The sequence below is a fragment of the Cajanus cajan genome, chromosome 8 (assembly GCF_000230855.2).
Source record: "Cajanus cajan strain Asha chromosome 8, NIPB_CcT2T_4, whole genome shotgun sequence".
Taxonomy (NCBI): Eukaryota; Viridiplantae; Streptophyta; class Magnoliopsida; order Fabales; family Fabaceae; genus Cajanus; species Cajanus cajan.
The window spans coordinates 21,085,288-21,105,385 of NC_138524.1; the positions used below are offsets into that span (position 1 = coordinate 21,085,288).

Sequence of the window (20,098 nt, forward strand, 5' to 3'; positions counted from 1 at the left end):
ATTTAATTATTAAGATTACAATTATATTTTATAAATTTGACACCATATAATGGCAATCTTTTTTTAAGTAATTTTGATAAGTTTCTTAAAAAAAAATCTTATTAATTTCCTAAGGCTTTACCTTAAACAAATTTAACTTGATCAAAAGGTTAATAAAATCTGAATAAGAATCAAACTTGAACACTACGATCAATCTGATATTAGATTCAACATATTAACAAACTTTCTTAATTAATAAATATTCAATAAAATACTTTTGATTAATTTTAATTTCTCCAAAATTATTATATCCATTTATTTATAAACTGCACAATACGCGGTCAATATCTAGTTATAATTTTAAAATAAGACAAAAACATTCATATTTACACCATAAGTTAAATTAAGAAACCTTTTCTTACTGTGTTTTCCACATCTTTTATATCATATTATAAAATAACTCATATTCATTTCAATTTATATCGTCATTTCTTTTATATCAGCACTTTAATGCTTAAATTAAGCATATCAACAAAAAAATATCACATTCATATTTGACGGAGATATCAATAAATATAACAATAAAAAAAATAATAAAAAATAAAAATAACAACAACAACAACATCAACATCAACAACATATCCTATTAAAATTACTACAATAAATCAAGTGTAAGCGGGTTGAGTTTAGTTTGATTTGAATAAATTTGTTATCTAATCCAATCAAAACTCAACAAATTAGATTGAATTTGTGCATTTTTTTTTTAAATATATCAAGTCAATGTAATTAAATTTATTTATTTTTATAAATATTTAAATATTTTATATTAGATGTAAATCATTTGATATCTTGTTCCAAATGTAATGTTATATACTTATATATCGGATGGATACAAGAGGAGAGTCGAAGACTCCTCGACACAATCACAAACACAAGAAACAAGTCGAAAAATTCTCAATTCATTACAATGGTTCGTACAGTTTGATACTCCATATATTATTAATGCTAATGAATCTTATTATGGGCTTGTTTATGGGCCCAAACTTGTCAAGATTAGTATAAATAATGATGATGAAATAGGTACATTTTTCATTATTACCATAATTAACTACCATTGACCTATCTCACACTAAAGACTAACTTGAGCATTGAGATGCCTTTTGCAGGTAGCCTTCTATCCCATTCGGACAAGTATAACATAAAACCATCAAATGTATGGCGAAGGACAAGTAAGAAATACTAAGATGAGGACAAAGAGGAAAGAGAACAGGAATGACTAAACTACTGAAATATCATCGTGCATGTGAGACCCCGTAGACTCCCCCTCTCTTTTCTCTATTCTCACTCACTCTCAACCATTAGCTCTCACTCTCTCTTTTCTTCCTTTATGGTGGCTGTGGGGAGTTTAGGTGCTGAGTAGTGGTGTTGAAGCCAGCTGTGGGCGCGGAGTTTTCTCAAAGCTTCTCCTTCTTCTTCTCCGTCTATCTCTTCTTCATTCAAGCTTCCTCTTCCGTTGTTCTTCTCTTCCCGGAGCTCGGATCTTCGTACCGAGGTAAGGGAAGCTAGATTCTGTTGTTCTTTAGTTGTAATTGAGTCATAGCACTCATTTGATGATGGTGAATGGCTGATTCGCTGAAATTTGAAGGAAGTCGTTTTCGGGTGTTTCGGGGTTTCTTGAAGAAATTTGGGTTTTTGATTTCTAATGGTTGCATGTGTGAAAAGATGGTATTTTTGGGATGTTTGATGAAAATGTGAGCTTTTGGATGGTTTGCATGTTGTTTTTTTGGTTGAGTTTGCAGGATTTGGTGAAGTTTTTTGAAAGTTGAAAGTTGCTGCTAAGTTTCGCGCTGAGCGCCGTTCTTTGTGCCGGGCGCGCGACCATCAGAAGACCCCATTTGGGCAAGCCCGCCGAGCGCAGTGGTGTATGCGCCAGGCGAGCTTGAGAGTGGGAGTCTCTAGATGGCCCACGCCGGGCGTGACTTGGACCGCGCCGGGTGCGATATCAGTAAGTGACATGTTTGGGGTTCTGGTTCTGCGCTGGGCGTGACCATTGTCGCGCTGAGCGTGGAGACTCCTTGGAAATCTCTGCCATGGGGGCGCCGGGCGCAATTTGAATTGCACTGGGCGCGAGACCTCGGGAGGTCTCTGCCTTCCTCGCGCTGGGCGCGGGTTTGGGCACACCGGTCGCGTGAGACTCCTTAGAATCTCTGCCTGGGGTGCACTGGGCATAATTGGTATTGCGCCAGGCGCGTGTGAGCCTTGGGCTCTCTGGCTGGGTCCCGCCGGGTGCGAGCATGCTTGCGCTGGGTGCGCTGGCCCCTGGTGCTCTCTGGTTGTGCCACGCCGGGCGCGACCAGGAGTGCGCCGGGCGCGAAGGTGATGATTTTCTATATGCTATTTGATGTTGTAAAATGCTGATACATGTTGTTCATGCTGAGTTGAGCTGTTATTGATGAATATTGATGATGTTGAATTATAATATTGTTGTGTTGTATGCTGATAAGAAGTGTTGTGTTGTATGTTGTTAAGCTGTGTTGTGCTGTATGCTGATATAAATTGTTGTAAGCCGTAAGGCTGAGCTGTTGTAGGCCGTAAGGCTGAGCTGTTGTAGGCCGTAAGGCTGAGCTGTTGTAGGTTGTAAGGCTGAGCTGTTGTAGGAGATCTTCGAGCTAATATGCGTGACGACGCATTGTGTGTTTATTGTTGTATAGTTAATGAGATGTATGTTGATGATGTGCTGATAGTTGTAGCTGTTCATATTACATATATATGCTTTGTATGCTTATTCTTTTCACTAGCTTACCCTTTGTTGTTTCCATGTGTTTGGACTGCGATGATCATACGTTATATGGGAGCAGAGCAGGGTTAGGTTGGTGATCTGTGACAGGTCTGCAGCTGGCAGATAGAGCTGATCTTTTGATGTTTTTTGTTGTTTTAGCTACCTAGTGGGGTAGTGATGGATGTATTTTGATTACTCTGATGTTTAGCTCAGATTGGACCTTGTGTATATAAATATATACTTTTGCTCTTTTCTGTGTGCTTGCCGAGGGGTTGTGTAGTGTGTAGTGACCAGCCGAATCGTTACAATGCAAGTACAACTTATAAAACAAACAATAATACAAACTAAATTTTAAAATAAATTTATTAATTTACTACATTATTATCAACTCAAACAATTAACATTAATACAAAATAAAATTTAAAATAAATATTGTATTGTTATAATATTATTAACCCAAAAAAAACACCCCACTACTAAACAAGAGTGAGAATGATTTTTATTTTTTTTGGTGTTAGAAGAGAGAAAACAGAAGCAACAAGAAAGAACCAAAATACTACAGGTTGAAAGCTGATCCTGTAGCATCTGCCATTAACCAAGGCAGCAAACCTTCTCGTCCAAAAAGGGTTCCCCTGATGATGCACCCAATTTGCCAAGAAATTCACACTGAAGTTTGCTTCTATCTAAATATGCTGAATACTACAATTCCAATCCCGAACCACCAACCTTTTAATAACTTCTATAGATGATGTGAGCCCATCTTGTTCTTGACAGTTTAGGTATCATCTTTCAATGTTGTCCATAATGGGGAACCCATTTTGTTCACAGTTAAAAAAAAGTGTCATCTTTCAAATATTTGCTCCTTAATAATTGAGCCCGCGCTTTCAGACAAAGAGTGATAAAGTGTATTATCTTATAATACTAATTTTATTATTATTATTATTATTATTATTATTATTATTATTATTGTTAGATCAAATCAAAGGTTAAAAACATAATTATTACACAAATTGTACAATGTCAATCTTTGATCGATTGAATAAAACCTGAATACTAAAAATACAAGTTATCCATAAGCATTTAAACCCCTAATCACATTCACTCCCGTTAAAAACCATTGAATATATAAAAATTTGTTCCCTTTGACTTAAATATTGCTCCACAATGAAAGTTAATTGTTTCATATATTAACTACATTTCAACCCTCTTAAAAAATAATAAAATAATATCTGAACATCAATCCCAAATTTAGTATGCATCAACCACTTAAATCGAGGTGGTTTCCTAATTCCAACAGATATTTGTTAATTCTAAACATATTGAAAACAAGTTTCCTTTTTTAGTGATCATTTCAAAACAGAACACATCATACAACAACCATGACTAAATTTCATACATTTCTCAGGAAAAGATATAACAATTGTTCCGGACAAAATACAATTTTACATTCTAAAATCATCCCGTTTCTTTTCTACAAGAGATTGTACTCGTGCAGGCGTAATTTCTTTACGGGGTTTCAAAATATAAACTCAAAAATTGAGCATTCAAATCATTATAACAGTACTACTTTCTCATTTGTGTGAACAGCTCAGGTGGTTTACTGCCTCCAACTGTACTAAAAGCACCAAAACCACCACTTCCTTGGCTGCTAAATGCTCCAAACCCACCACCTGAACCAGCTCCTGAAAATCCACCAGGAGCAGCAAAACCGCCACCAGGGGCAGCTGCACCAGCAAATCCGCCACCAGGAGCAGCCGCACCAGCAAAACCACCACCAGGGGCAGCTGCACCAGCAAAACCGCCACCAGGGGAAGCAGCACCAGCAAAACCTCCAGCTGTTGATGCGATGCCAGCAAAACCTCCACCTGTTGACGATATGCCAGCAAAACCTCCACCAATGGCAGTATTTGAAAAGCCACTAGCAGAACTACTGCCAGCAAATCCACCACCAAAACTACTGGGAGCAGCAAAACCACTTCCAAGCTGTCTTGATTGTCCGAAACCACCGAGAACTGATCCCAGAACCTGTTGCCCTGATCCAATTTGTGCTGGCTGCCCAAACCCACTTGGAGCTTGTGCAGGAACAGCTGCCACAGCATTGAACCCACCTGAGAAACCTGAATTAGTTGTCTGGCTTGGTGCAGATGACTGTGGACTTGAGAAGTTAAAAGATGCTGGTCGAAACAACTCTCCACTAGGAACAGAGAATGAAACTGTGGGGCTTGATAAACTTGTTGCTACATTATTAAATGAACCTCCAAAAGGATTTGACTTGGGCATTGATGGGTTGGGGCTTGAGCTAATACCAAACCCACCAAGACTTCCCAAATTAAGTTCAGCTGTGTTACTTGTCTCAGGAGCTTCTTCTTCCATCTCATCCTCATACGTGATTCCAACATCCAAACCCTCATTTTTTCCACTTGAAACACTAGCAGGAGGAAGGAAAGTTGAAAGCTGCGGAGCTTCAGAAGGCTGCGCTGCTTGAGAAACAGAGACAGCATTGAGATCAGAACTTGTTATATTGTTGGAAGATTGATTGTTAGTAGGACCGATTTTTCTTGTAGGTCCAAGCATTAATTCAGATGCACCATTTAGAGGTTCTTTTAGCTGAGTGACTGCTTCAGCACCATCTAAATCGGTCTTTGAATTAGATATGGCAGCTGGTTGAATATCTGATTTAGGTACAGTAGCTGGTCGAATATCTGATTTAAGCGCAGCAACTGGTTGAATTTCTGACTTGAGTGAGTCTACAGTTGACTTCAAGCCAGGTAGGTTAGGTGACACCGTGTCTTTAGGTGTCTGATTAAATAAGTGAAGAAATGTTGATGGTGAAGATGATACATGATTAGAATCTGTATTGGCATTTAAACTAGTCAACGAACTGGTTGATGTCACGGACACCACAACTGGAGGCACTGCTGCAGATGAGACAGATGACGACAATGAAGAGGAAGATGTTTTAAGAGTTGGAGAAAACAGAGATTTAAATGTGGGCACTGATGGGATATTTTCTTTGGGCAAACTTTTATCTACATCGAACTCGGTAACTTTTTCAACGAAGGTTGAAGGTGCACAAATAGCGGATGAGTGTGACTCGGAGGATGGGAGGTCTTTTCTCCTAGACTCGGGAGTAAATGCACTTGAAAATTTGCCCCTGGTTGTAGAACTTGCAGCCGTAGTCATTTTAGTATTTGTAATGGGCAATTCAACAGATTTAATCAGCATTGAAGGTGTTTCTGTGGTTGAATAGGTAGAGATTGAGGATTGTTGAGGCATTTTCCAATGCAGAGTAGGCTTATTTTCACTATTTGAAATTATATCAAACTTTTGAACAGTTGATTTTTCAGCATGTTTAGCTTCTGTGGAATGACCATGCGCCACTGTAGGTGACAAACGGAATGCAGGCTGTGCGGGAATGACTAAACTATTGTTTTTCTGAAAAATACTAGACTTGGACTCTGAAAACTGAGTGGGTACTTGGTTGCTGTCAGCAGATATAAATGCCTTCGAGTTTTGTGACACCTTTTCAAGTTCAAGATGAGAATCCAGAATGCTTGCTGCAAGTATATTCATAAAGAAAGAAAAGTGTCAGAAATTATAAACTATTTTGGTTATGAAACAGCACAACAATTGCTTGCTGCTCACCTTTCATTTTAGACGCAGGGAAGACAATTGAAGGAATTCTGTCATCTATTTGACGAGGAACGGATTCCTGCAATGTGGAAACTTTATTTTCTTTATTCATTGAAATTAATGATTCGTTCCTATTCAGTTTCTGAAGTTCTTGCAGTAACATCCTTTTAATGGTAGTCTTAGGAGGCTCAAAACAGGTCCAACTCTGCAACAAAGTCGGTAAAACTCGCTAGTCATAATCATTAATCAAAGCAATATTTCAGAACCATACACACAGCGACAGATCCAAAACTCTATCAGAGAAGGAACCGTTTTAATTTAATAATAAATTTAATTAAACAATAAAGTATAATCGTTAAATATATTGTATTGTTTATGTAACTTATGGATATCATTCTTTTAAATTATAAAATTCATCAAATATATTGTATCAAATTTCAATAATTCAATCAATGTGTCGGTATAAAATTAAACAACTAAAAATCAAACAACCTGAACTACTCAACCCCAAATGTACTCAAGAGGGCAGAGACAACACTTCATCAGTAAAAATTCTAACTTGCCTTTCCAACCAATTACACCAAACAATAGCAAATTGATAAAGCCAAGGCCTGTTCCTTTTGGTACATAAAAAATGGTAGAGGGAATGGCACCCCATGACTACCCGGCAGGAAGCCATTGGCATTCTAGAGATCCTAAAACCAAGCACTACTACCCACTTTTTGAGGGTTGCCGAAGCCACAGTTAAGTGCCCAAATTAATATTGCTCAATAACCAGAAAACAAGTTACAAGAACAAAAGAATGTAGAAAACAGTGATACGAGTTAACAATCAAAGCTGATACAGAAACACCAATTAACTTGAATTCTTTTATGCCTCTCCACTTTTCTCACCCTCTCCTTAATCATGTTTCCATTTCTCTCTCCAATCACTGAACAATCTCCTCTCCGCAATACCTCACCTCACTACCATGTTTACATTCTGTTACATTTTCCCACCACTATTCCTCTAGCAGCATTCCTTTTTCTCCTCCATAAACACTCTTCAGTCCACTCCCCTCTTTTTTACTAATACAAATATGTAAAACACTCACCTTTAAATCAATATTCAATAGATAGATGGGCTATTTCAATTAAAACATACGCACAGAAAATCACATCTACTAGCAGAAATCTTGAAAACATGATAATAATCAAACCAAAGATTCCATTGGTTTATGATACTCAACAGTAGAAGAAATAAATAGAAATACATTAACACAATCTTTATTCAAGCAACCAACTGAACAGCACAAACAAATCTGTCTGCTTAATTCTGCCGCATATTTGTATAATGAGCAAAAGTAAAGTAATCCATAAGCAACTAACACAGTAATACCTGGTCAAGTGAGTCTCTTCTCCTCCTGGCAGATTCTGGTTCACAACTCTTCATCACACTGGCGTGATTTCTCCTAGATTGATCTTTATTAGCAGTCAAATCAGAAAACATGATCTTCTTACTAGGAGGAGTCTTCATATAACCTTTCATATCAGGAGAGCCAAATGCAGCATCGTATGGAATTCCTATTGTTTCAAACAGCTCCTTAACATTCTTCCTTTCCTCAGTTTGAGATCTTAAACTCAATGCTGACATCTGTTTTGAAAGGCACTCAGAGAGATTTTCTGCAGCTACAAGTTGTGAACTGATTGCATTATGTAAGCTATGCAATGACTGAATGTGTCTGCAAAGGGGGAAAAACCATATATCAGTTAAACAGAAGTAAGCTTTTTAAAAGCTAGAAGTTCAAGCTTAGCTAGACAAGATACTCCACCAACAAAAGAAAAATCAACCAGAAAGGAAAATCTATTAGTAATGTAACACACCACCCTTAGGTCTCTCTAAATCCACATGAGGATTACTATCACAGGCCTCTTCCAAGACTTGCAAACCTATCATAGAACTTTCCAAGTCAATGAAAAAAATATGTACATCTTTCCATTTTCTTTGATACTTCACCAAACCACCATCATACTATGAAGCCCAAATGCTCTCTATTGTAAATTATGTGTCATACCTGTATTTGATACTGATACATATGCAATACCCTTAGATACATATCTAGAAGTATACTCCAACTTTATTTTATTTTATTTTTTAAAGTTTTAGTGACCGATATGTTTGGATACACCTTTAATACTTTGAATAGGATTAAAATTACATGAGGTTCTACCTAACTTTTCCTTTGTATCCTTAAAGTTATAGTAAATAGTAGACTATTATATAAAAGACTTTTTTGAATAGGACTAATGATACTTTCTGTGGCATTCTAACATCATGGGTTTGGGAAAAGATATGTAATTTTTGGGACATGTTCGTAGCTGACAAGTATAAAGACAAAGGAAAGATGTGTATCTATGGTTCTCTTTTTATTATGATCATAGGCATATTTTTTTTATTAAATTGCGATTATCATCCACTGATATAGTCATGCATTCATGAGAAATGATTATTGAATTTGTATTGGGCCTAACACAATTCCAGATGCTAGCTCATGAGGTGAGGATTGCCCAAGCTTTTAGTAAGCTCTATTTGGATCATATGTTTAGTTAATGTGGAATTCAGCAATGAACAATATTTATATAAATATTGTGCATTTATGCAGTGTTGTCAAATGGCCGCTATGGCAGCGCCATAACAATATGGCGGCAACCGCCGCCGAGATCCGTTATGGCCGTTCGGCCTGTGTATGGGGGTCCGCCATTTTGTGTATGGTGGCCATTATGGCGGTAACGGCATGGTGTTCATGGCGCCATTATGGGCTTTTTTTAATTTTTTCCAAGTTTGGGCGATCCATTAACATGATTTTCCAGAATAGGTTAGCCGCGCACAACAGAAACCCTAACCCTAAGTTCAGATTGTCTCCTCCTCCGACAAGACCTACTACCTAGGGGTGGGCAAAATGAACTGAACTGAACTTATAAAAACTATACTGAACTTTTAAATAGTTCTTATGAATTGAACTAAACTAAATATTAGTTCAGACGAACTAAACTGAACTATTTTTTTGTGTCATTGAACTGAACTGAACTATACTATAAAAACTTAAACTGAACTACAATTTAAACTGCACTTAACTGTTATGATATTTTGAATTGAACAATTTTGACTCATTGATCTATCAAAATAGGACACATTTGCCAACATTACTTTATTTTCCATTTTATTTAAATTTTTCAAAGAAAAAAATATAAAATTAAGTCAAAAAAACTCAGTGAATTTTAAGCCTAAAAATAAGTAGTCCAACATATCTCAATTGATCCGTTAGATTCGACAAAATTGATACAATTTTTTTTTATCACTTTTTTTTCTAAAGTTTTGGTTATTAGACTATTGAGTTAATTCATTAAGATATAACATGTTAGACACATTTAATTTTTATCCTTTTATAAAAATAGTTCAATTTTTATAATTCAGTTCAGTTTTATAGTTCAGTACAGCTAACTTTCCAATAGTTCAGTGCAGTTTAGTTTTTTTTTAAACAGTTCAGTTCAATTCTTTTACAAACAATTCAGTTTTTTATAGTACAATTCAGTTCAGTTCACCACCAGTTCAGTTCAGTTCAGTTTTTTTTGCCCACCCCTACTACTACCACCACCGCTGCCACCGCCACCTTCTACAAGACCTACTACTTCTCCCTTCGCGCACACGATTCTACTCTTCTCCCTCCGTGCGACTACTTCTACCACTGTGTGCGACTAACGTGCCTCCTTCAACGAGACTCGCCGCCACCGCCTCCGATGCAACCACCACCTCGTACGTGATTCTTCTCTTCTCCCTCCGTGTGACTGCTTCTTCTTCCGCCACGCGCGACTGTTGCTCCTTCGCACGCCACCACTGCTCCTCCGAATGCCATCGTTGCTCCTCCACGTGCAACCATTCACTTTCCCTCCGCGTGCAATTCTACTCCACTCCTTCTCCCTTTGCGCGCCTCCTCCTTTGAGTTCTGCCATCACCACCGCCTCCGACGTGACCACCATAGTCTACCACAATGTCAGGGGAAGCAGAATCAAACACCCAGCCACAAACAGTATCATCTTCCAATTCCATTAATTCTAAGAGGACTGATGTTGCTTGGAAGCACTATACACTAGTGAGAGAGAATGATACAAATGAGATTTTTTGTAACTATTGTTGGAAGATTATGAAAGGAGGCATCACAAGGGTGAAACAACATTTGATTGGAAAGGCAGGCAATGTTATAGCTTGGTTGATGGCTCCTAAAGCTGTCAAGGTTGAGATAAGGACAGTTATGGATGGTAAGAAGCAGAAACAAAATGAAGCATTCAAGAAGGCAATGCAAGAGATTGAAGCACAATGTGAAGAAGGATTTATGGAATTTGGAAGTTCTGATGCTCGGCTACCTCCAATTGGTGATTTTAGATTGAAGGATATTAGGAAGGGACTTATGGACCTTTACAATCAATCTCAATCTACAGTTGCAAAAAATAGGAAAGACAAGGTGGTGCAAACGGGCATAAGAGTGCTTTGTGATAAAAAAAAAAAAAAAAAAAAAAAAAAACCTACAAAAAGGGTGTACCAATATATAGCACGTTTTTGGTACCAAGCTGGCATACCTTTCAACATGATAAAGTTGGAAAGTTTTCAAGACATGCTTCATGAAATTGGGCATTTTGGGAAGCATTTGAAAGCTCCTTCCTATCATGACATTAGAGTACCACTACTTCAAAAAGAGGTGGAGTATACTAATGAATTAATGAAGCCACTAAACGATCAATGGGCAAGTTTTGGGTGTTCCTTAATGTCAGATGCTTGGACTGATAGGAAACAAAGAAGCATAATCAACTTTTTGGTGAACTCCTCTTCTGGGACAATGTTCTTAAGGTCGATTGATGCATCTGACTATGTAAAGACCGGTGAAAAGATATTTGAGTTGTTGGATTCTATTGTGGAGGAGATTGGAGAGGAAAAGGTTGTCCAAGTTATAACGGAAAATGGAAGTAATTATGTTCTTGTTGGTAGGTTGCTAGAGGAAAAAAGACCAAAAATTTATTGGACTCCTTGTGTTGCTCATTGTATAGATTTGATATTAGAGGACATTGGTAAGCCGCCCAATACAAAGAAGGCCATTTAGCGAGCTATCTCTCTTGTTGGCTTCATTTATAGCCATTCAAGCACTTTGAGCATGTTGAGGTTTTTTATTGGTGAGAGGGAGTTAGTGAGGCACGCAATCACTTGATTTGCAACATCTTATCTTTCCTTGGAGAGGATTCATCAAGAGAAAACTAATCTTCGAAAGATGTTTGTGTCAGAAGAGTAGAATGAAAACAAACTAGCAAAGGAGGCCAAGGGAAAGGAAGCCACTAAAATTGTCTTGATGGCTAGTTTCTGGAAGAATGTAGTTTTCATTCTACAAGTGATGGCTCCTCTTGTGAAAGTGCTTAGGCTTGTGGATAGAGAGAAAAAACCAACCATGGGCTACATATATGAGGCAATGGACAAGGCGAAGGAAACCATTATGAAATCTTTTAAAAATGAAAGCAAATACAATATACAAGGATGTGTTTGCAATCATTGATAAAAGATGGGATATTCAGCTTCATCTCCCTTTACATGTTGTTGGTCACTTTTTGAACCTGGGGTTCTTTTATGCCAACCCACAGATGGAGTTTAATGGTGAGATTATTAGGGGTTTGTATGATTGTAGCAATAAATTGCTGGGAGATTTGGAGATGGAGAAGATTGTTCATAAGGAGTTGGCCCACTATAAAGCTGCAAGTGGTATGTTTAAGTCCACAACTGCTATAGCAATGTGGGGTGAAGTTACACCGGGTAAAAGACAAAACATTGCAACTTCTGAACTTTTATTCTTTAAGTCATTTGCTCAAGTGTCTACGTTTAACATATTTTGTTTTCATTTGTAGCTCAATGGTGGTGGATGTATGGTTTAGATACTCCCTATTTGCAACAACTTGCAATAAGGATCCTTAGCTTGACATGTAGTGCTTCAGGTTGTGAACGTAATTGAAGCATCTTTGAGCAAGTTGTTAGTGTATATAAAATTACAACAAAAAGGGAATATTTGTTTGTTAGGCTTTATTTACTTTTTGCATTCTGTTATATCTTTAGGATATCTTCAAAATCTTTTAGTGGACATCTGTCTAGCCACCTCTCATGATTTTTTCTCTCTGCCGGTTGCTTTTTACAACCGTTTTCACACTTTTCTCTCTCTGCTATATTTTAGGAAGGGTTCCCTATATATTCTGAACCCGTGTATTCATTTGTAAGCAACAATGATAATGAAGCTTCTCTATTACATTTTTATCTCCCTTGATTTTATCTAACATGGTATCAGAGCCTTCTGATCCTGTACCAGAACCTTAAATTTCCTTCCTCATCTCTTCTATGGCAACGTCAAATAATCTCTCTCCCTTTTCACAATTTTTCTCCAACTCCATAGCTGAAAAACTTGATGATTCGAATTACCTTCACTGGAGGCAGTAGATCGAACCAGTCATCAAGTCCCACAAACTTCAATGGTTTGTGGTTAATCCGCAAATTCCACCTCGGTATTTGACCAATGCTGATTGTGATTCTGATATTGTTAATCCAGCATATGAAACTTGGGAGGTCCAGGATCAAATGCTTCTCACATGGTTGCAATCGACGCTCTCGAAGACCATTCTCTCACGTGTCATTGGCTCCGTTCACTCTTATCAAGTGTGGGACAAGGTTCATGAGTATTTTCATACTCAAACTAAAGCTCGTGCACGACAGCTCCACACTGATTTGCATTCCACCATTCTTGATGGTAAATCCATGCATGACTTTTTGACTCAAATCAAAAATATTGTTGATGAACTTGCTGGAGTTGGGAGTCCTGTGTCACTTGAAGAATATGCTGATGCTGTTCTTGAAGGTCTGCCTCAAGAATATGCACATGTCTCTGTTATTGAAAGCAAGTTCGTCACTCCTCCTATTGCTGAAGTGGAAGCTCCTTCCGTAAGCAATCTTTTTCTCCTTCTACTAATTACACTCAGGGCTATTCTCGTGGCAGTATTAGTGGTGAATCTTTTAGAGAGAGGTGGTGGTCACGGTGGGCGTCGCGGTGGTCGAGGTTCGAGCAGAGGCCGTGGTGGTCGATTTGCAAATTTCTAGTGCCAGATTTGCTTCAAGTATGGCCATACTGCCAATGTTTGTTTCTATAGAGCTGATGTTAATTATCAACCTGCAGAATCCCTTGTTCTGTATGATCCTACCACATTGCAGCCTGTGCAGGTCACTCCTCCTTCAAATCTTAAGGTCTCCAACACTTGGGTGAATCCTAATTAGAAACAGCCCAGCCAGGATGCTCATGCCAATGTCACACCAAGTGCTATGGTTGCTAATACTTCTCAAGCAAGTTCTAACTCTTCATGGATTCCTGATTCTGGTGCTTCGTTTCATGTTACTGGTGAGCCTCAGAACATTCATCAGCTTGAGCACTTTGATGGTCCAGACCAAATCTTCATAGGAAATGGTCAAGGTTTGCAAATCAATGGTTTTGGTTCTTCCTTTTTTGTTTCTCCTATTAACTCTCAATTTAAGTTTCAACTGAATAATCTTCTTCATGTTCCCCTTATCACCAAAAATCTGTTGAGTGTTGGTAAGTTTGCTAAAGACAATTGTGTTTTCTTTGAGTTTCATGCTAATCATTGCCTTGTCAAATCTCAGGAAACCAATGAGGTTCTTCTTCAAGGCATTGTTGGTGCTAATGGGCTTTATTCTTTTCCAAATCTAAAGCTCCAAAGTCCCTCAGCATTGGTCTCTTCTTCAGCTAAAATACCCTCTCAGTCTGCTGTCTCAACCTCTGCAGTTTTAGATAATTTCAATTTAATTAAAAGTTCTGATGTATCTAGTTCTTCCACTATGTGGCATACTAGGCTAGGTCATCCTAATTCTCATGTTCTTAAGCTTGTTCTTACACAATGTAACCTTCTCCCATCAAATACATATGTTACTGAATTTTGCTCATCTTGCTGTGTTGGAAAGTCTCGTAGACTTCCTTCTTCTGCGTCTCAAACTGTATATTTTGCTCCCTTGGATTTAATTTTCACTGATTTGTGGGGACCATCTCACATTACATCTTTTTCTGGTTATATTTACTATGATGCCTTAATTGATGCATTCTCTAAATATACCTGGATATATATCCCTTAAAATCAAAAGCTGAAACTCTGTTTTTCAACAATTTAACACCAAAATTAAAAGTGTTCAATCTAATTGGGGAGGGGAATACAAAGATTTTACTTTGTTTCTTGCCACAAATGGAATAGAACATAGACTGATTTGTCCCCACACACATCATCAAAATGGTGTGGTTGAAAGGAAACATAGAAACATTGTTGAAATTGGCTTCACCCTTCTTCATCATGCCTCCTTACCTCTACAATTTTGGGATTTTTCTTTTACCACTGCAGTTTATCTTATCAATAGATTGCCATCTGCTGCATTAAATTTTGATGTTCCTTTCACTGTTTTATTCAACAAATCACCTGATTACAAATTCTTAAGAACATTCGATTGTGCTTGTTTTCCTTTCTTAAGACCATATGCCAGTCATAAACTTCATTTCAGATCCCAGGAGTGTTTTTATGGGATTCTCCAACTCTCACAAAGGTTATAAATGTCTCTCTTCTTCTGGCCGAATTTACATTTCAAAAGATGTCATTTTTAATGAACATAGGTTTCCTTACACATATTTGTTTCAGCCAAGTCCTACTCAAAATGTCTCTCCATGTCAATACTTCACTCTCAATCCGGATTTGTCTCCTCCTTGCAATACTTCACCTGTTCTCTCACAGCAGCCTCCTCTATTTTCTCAAATTGGTGATCCAGGTGTATCAATCAATCCTACAGTGTCTTCTTCACAAAATGTGTCTCCTTCATCTCATGAGTCTTCCTCACATAATGTCTCTTCTCCTACCTCTTCCACTGACACTGAAAGTATTCCTAGAACCATTAATAACCATCCCATGCAAACCCGGTCTAAATCTGCCTTTCATAATCCTCGGTTACATCCATCTCTGTTCTTGGCTCACAGGGAACCTAAAAATGTTAAGCAAGCTCTTGCTGATCCTAATTGGTTCTCTGCTATGCAACAAGAGTACAATGCCTTAATGCTCAACCATACTTGGGATTTAGTTTCCCTGCCAGCTGATCGCAAAGCAGTTGGATGTAAATGGGTTTTCAGAGTCAAGGAAAATGTTGATGGCTCTATAGATAAGCTCAAAGCTCGGCTGGTTGCAAAAGGTTTTCATCAAGTGCATGGTTTTGATTTTCATGAGACATTTTCTCCTGTTATTAAACCCATAACTATTCGAATCATTATCACTCTTGCTCTCACCAATAACTGGGACCTATTTCAGCTTGATGTAAATAAAGGCTTTCTGAATGGCAATCTAGAAGAAACTATTTACATGGTGCAGCCTCCTGGCTTTAAAGCTGGGGATAAGACTCTGGTTTGCAAGCTCAACAAGGCTCTCTATGGCTTGAAACAAGCCCCTCGACAGTGGTTTGACAAACTGAAATTGACTCTTACTCAGTTTGGTTTTCAAGCTAGTAAGTGTAATCCATCTCTGCTTTGGTACAAACATCAAACTCATACCATCTTTATTCTAGTTTATGTGGATGACATCATTATCACTGGCAGCTCTTCTTCCCTCATTCACCAAATCACCAATCAACTTGACTCCATTTTTTCTTTAAAGCAATTGGGAAGCTTGGATTACTTTCTAGGTATTGAGGTTAAATACTTGCCTGACAAATCTCTGGTTCTGACTCAAAGCAAGTACATTCGGGATCTTTTCTTTAAAACCAATATGGCTGAAGCTCATGGTGCTCCTTCTCCTATGTTCTCTAACTGCAAATTGTCTAGGTCTGGGAATGACTTCTTTCATGATCCTACTCTTTTTAGATCTGTTGTTGGTGCCTTACAGTATGCTACACTCACAAGACCTGAAATCAGTTCTGTTGTTAACAAAGTTTGTCAATTCATGGCTAATCCTCTTGACTCTCACTGGGTGGCTGTCAAATGAATCCTAAAATATTTAAAAGGCACACTCTCTTATGGTCTTCATATGCAACCTGCTGTTGTAGACGGTCCCATCTCTCTTACTGCTTTCTGTGATGCTGATTGGGCCTCTGATATTGATGACAGGAGGTCCACTTCTGGTTCTGCTATCTTTTTTGGACCCAATTTGATATCTTGGTGGTCCAGGAAACAGCGCGTTATTGCTCAGTCCAGCACAGAAGCTGAATATCACAGTATAGCTCAAGCTTCTGCTGAGTTAACTTGGATTCATGCTCTTCTGCAGGAACTTCAGGTTCCCTTATCTGCACCTACTTTGCTCTGTGACAATCAAAATGCAGTGGCCATTTCCCACAATCCTGTCTTCCACAGCAAAACAAAGCACATGGAGATTGATGTGTTCTTTGTTCCTGACAAAGTTCTCTCCAAGCAACTTCTGGTTTATCACATACCATCTCTCGATCAATGGGCTGATCTTCTTACTAAGCCACTGTCTGCTACTCAATTTGAAGTTCTTAGGGGCAAACCCAACGTGCGAAGTTTTTGTGACAAACCTCCACCTTGAGTTTGAGGGGGGCTGTTAGTGTATATAAAATTACAACAAAAAGGGAATATTTGTTTGTTAGCCTTTATTTACTTTTTTCATTTTGTTATATCTTTAGGATATCTTCAGAATCTTTTAGTGGACATCTGTTCAGCCACCTCTCATGATTTTCTCTCTCTGCTGGTTGCTTTCTAAACCCGTGTATTCATTTGTAAGCAAAAATGATAATGAAGCTTCTCTATTACATTTTTATCTCCCTTGATTTTATCTAACACAAGTAATTAATTTCCTATTTAAAGCCAACAATCAATGTCTTGCTTATTATTCCTTAAGTAATTTTTTATTTAATTGTTTTAGGTTCATACTAAGGGAAGGAATAGACTCGAGCATAAAAGACTACATGACTTGGTATTTATCAAGTATAATCAAGCACTCCATCAAAGGTATAACCTTAAGGATGAAATCGATCCAATTAGTCTCAATGGGATTGATGATTGCAATGAGTGGCTAATTGGAGAGATGGATGGGGAAGAAGGTGAAGATGAGAGGGTTCATGAAGGAGGAGATGACCTTACTTGGAGACAAGTTTATCAAGCTTCGGGACTTGATGAGCCTAGGCAAACACTAGGCGTCAGAGGAGCAAGTAGGAACATCTACCAATACTTCTAAAAGAGCCAAAGGAGTAGCTTCAAAGAACAAGGGGAAAAAGGTTGAAGAAGTTGAGGCATCAGAAGATTCTAGCAGTGAGGAGGAGGAATAGTGCCAAATGTTAATTTCATAATTCAGATGGAGAAGAAGCTGAAGGATTTTCAAATGAGCAACATCATCATGTGGAAATTAATTATGCAGACATTGATGAGGATGAAGAGGATTAAACAAAATAGTTTTAGGAATTGTCATTGTGTTTTGCTGTTTTTTAACATTGTTTATTTGTTTTGATGGCTATTTAATCCTTTTGTTGGTTAAGAATTTATGTTTTTTTATGATGACTATCACTAGATTATGAATGCCATGAATTTTAGATTGTTATATTGTTGGTTTTAATATGTGTGTTTGTTATTTTTCTGTTTTTGCATCATATTATATAATATATATATATATACCTTTTTTTTTTTGTCTGTCATAGACCGTCATGGTGTCTACCATGGCAGTATGGCACTAAAAGGTCGTTGTCGCCATCCGTCGTATAACCTTGCATTTACGTAAAGTATATATTTTTAATTTTAAATTCATGTTAACATATCTAGGCAGTATTGTATCTAGAATTTGAATGAATTTCCCTATCCCCATATCTGTGTTGTATCATACCCATGCCTTATTAAGCATCTGGTCTCAATAATTATCATATTTATACTTTTAAGAACCTGTTAAGAGTATTAGATTTGACATATGATAGAAACAGTATATACATATACTATCATACTTATATTAGCAGTCTAGGTCAAGTAATAATCTAGTACAAAGAGGAATAGCACATCCCAAATTAGTCTACTAAAACAAAAATCTTATATTCTAATACTCTTAACAAGAATAGTTTTTCTTCTAGCAAATATAAAATTCATTAAGAATAAATGAGGGAACAAAGAATATCAAGTAGCAATGCAAAACGACAGCATGATACTCAATTTCTATACAGGTTTAAACGACACTCCCTTGAAACAACCATTAGTTGAACAACATACATCTTTGCTTCAATTACAAGATGCGTGATTACCCTATTTCACTTTATTACATTCAAATTGTAAGCCACAACTAGATGACATGAAGATTATAAAATAAAAAACACCATAGAATAGTAAAAGAAAGAAAAATGGTTGTGGTACAGGTAGCAACTTGTATCTAAGCCTATTATATGTAAATGAGATAAGCTATAGATTTAATGGCAACAAGACAATTGATATAGATTAAAAACCACATATCAATAATTGAATGAACATGTTATGCGTGTAGTTCAGTATAAAATTTGCTACAAGTCACTATACCTTGAAGGTCCAAATCTATTTTGGAGAACTCCACGACCTATGCACCCGCCACCATATTGACTGAATTTATTCAATTCAAGGGCATTGAAATGCCTCTCCAATTCAATTAACTGATGGGTTAAATCCTGGAATAAGGATTAAGATAACTTGTTAAAACATAGGCCACAGAAACCTTTGTTGGCAAATTATAACCCATAATACCTGATTCAGACTCAATATATGCTGTCGCTTTAGCTCAAGTTCTGAATTCAACTTTTGCCTATTCCATAGGTCCCAATATCGGCTATCAGAAGCTTGCTTATATATCCCTTCCATATATATTTTTCTTGCCATAACTGTTATCCAAACAGATAATCATTTAGGTCAAACAGAGAAAGCTTATCCAATATTTTGACCAGAAAAAGGAAAGAATACATGTAACAAGAAAACTAGGATGTCATGGACTCAGGACATAATGTAATTTTTCTAAAACAAATTGTTTTACTTTGTGAAAAAGAAAAAATAAGATGTTAAATTACAGTTTAAGCCCCTGATAAATATGAGTTTTTAAACATGTTATCAAAACTATTTTATTTATTTTACAATTGAGTGCAGATCAGACCAAACCCTCAAGACCGTGATTGAAAATGTGGATGAGGTAGCCACTCTTTTGACAAGGCACAAAGCTTTGATACTGTGGTTGTAAACTTCCTTCAAAGACTAGATGGAAAACTTTTAAGGATTCAACTGAAAATAATAATTTCCAGGAACCTGTTGAAAAACTAATGCACTTTTCATGGACCAAAAGTATAATTTAGCAAAGATGAAATGTTGTTGGAAAGGATATTATATTTGAGATTTTACCAGCTACACCAGTAAAAAATGCTGACCAAACAAAAATTCAAAAGAATTCATTCACCACTTATTTTTCAAAAAAATTTCATTTTTATTAAAATATAGATATACAAATATTACTGGACTGATGCAGCCACATAATTTCATTTGCTAAAAATTCCATGAAAACAAATTTCATACACATGTAAAGGTTACCTCGTATTGTCTTGCTAAGAAGATGATGAACTTCCTCATGATGTTCATCCACTTGGCACTGAAAAGTAAACAGGAAAAAATTTGAA

The 20,098-nt window shown here is 37.1% G+C and overlaps 1 protein-coding gene across 2 annotated transcripts in view; it reads right to left on the minus strand.

Moving 5' to 3' along the window:
* Positions 1 to 4,127: 4,127 nt before the first annotated feature.
* The window catches only part of LNO1 (Nuclear pore complex protein), a 33,915-nt gene continuing 17,944 nt past the window's right edge, over positions 4,128 to 20,098 (minus strand). For both annotated transcript variants that reach the window (XM_020376991.3, XM_083062398.1), the window contains 6 exons: positions 20,013 to 20,070; positions 19,185 to 19,318; positions 18,984 to 19,108; positions 7,769 to 8,111; positions 6,404 to 6,596; positions 4,128 to 6,315 (listed from right to left, as the gene is read on the minus strand). In XM_020376991.3, the coding sequence (XP_020232580.1) occupies positions 4,322 to 6,315; positions 6,404 to 6,596; positions 7,769 to 8,111; positions 18,984 to 19,108; positions 19,185 to 19,318; positions 20,013 to 20,070 (2,847 nt within the window). In that variant the 3' untranslated portion in view covers positions 4,128 to 4,321. The remainder of the gene's footprint in view (positions 6,316 to 6,403; positions 6,597 to 7,768; positions 8,112 to 18,983; positions 19,109 to 19,184; positions 19,319 to 20,012; positions 20,071 to 20,098) is intronic.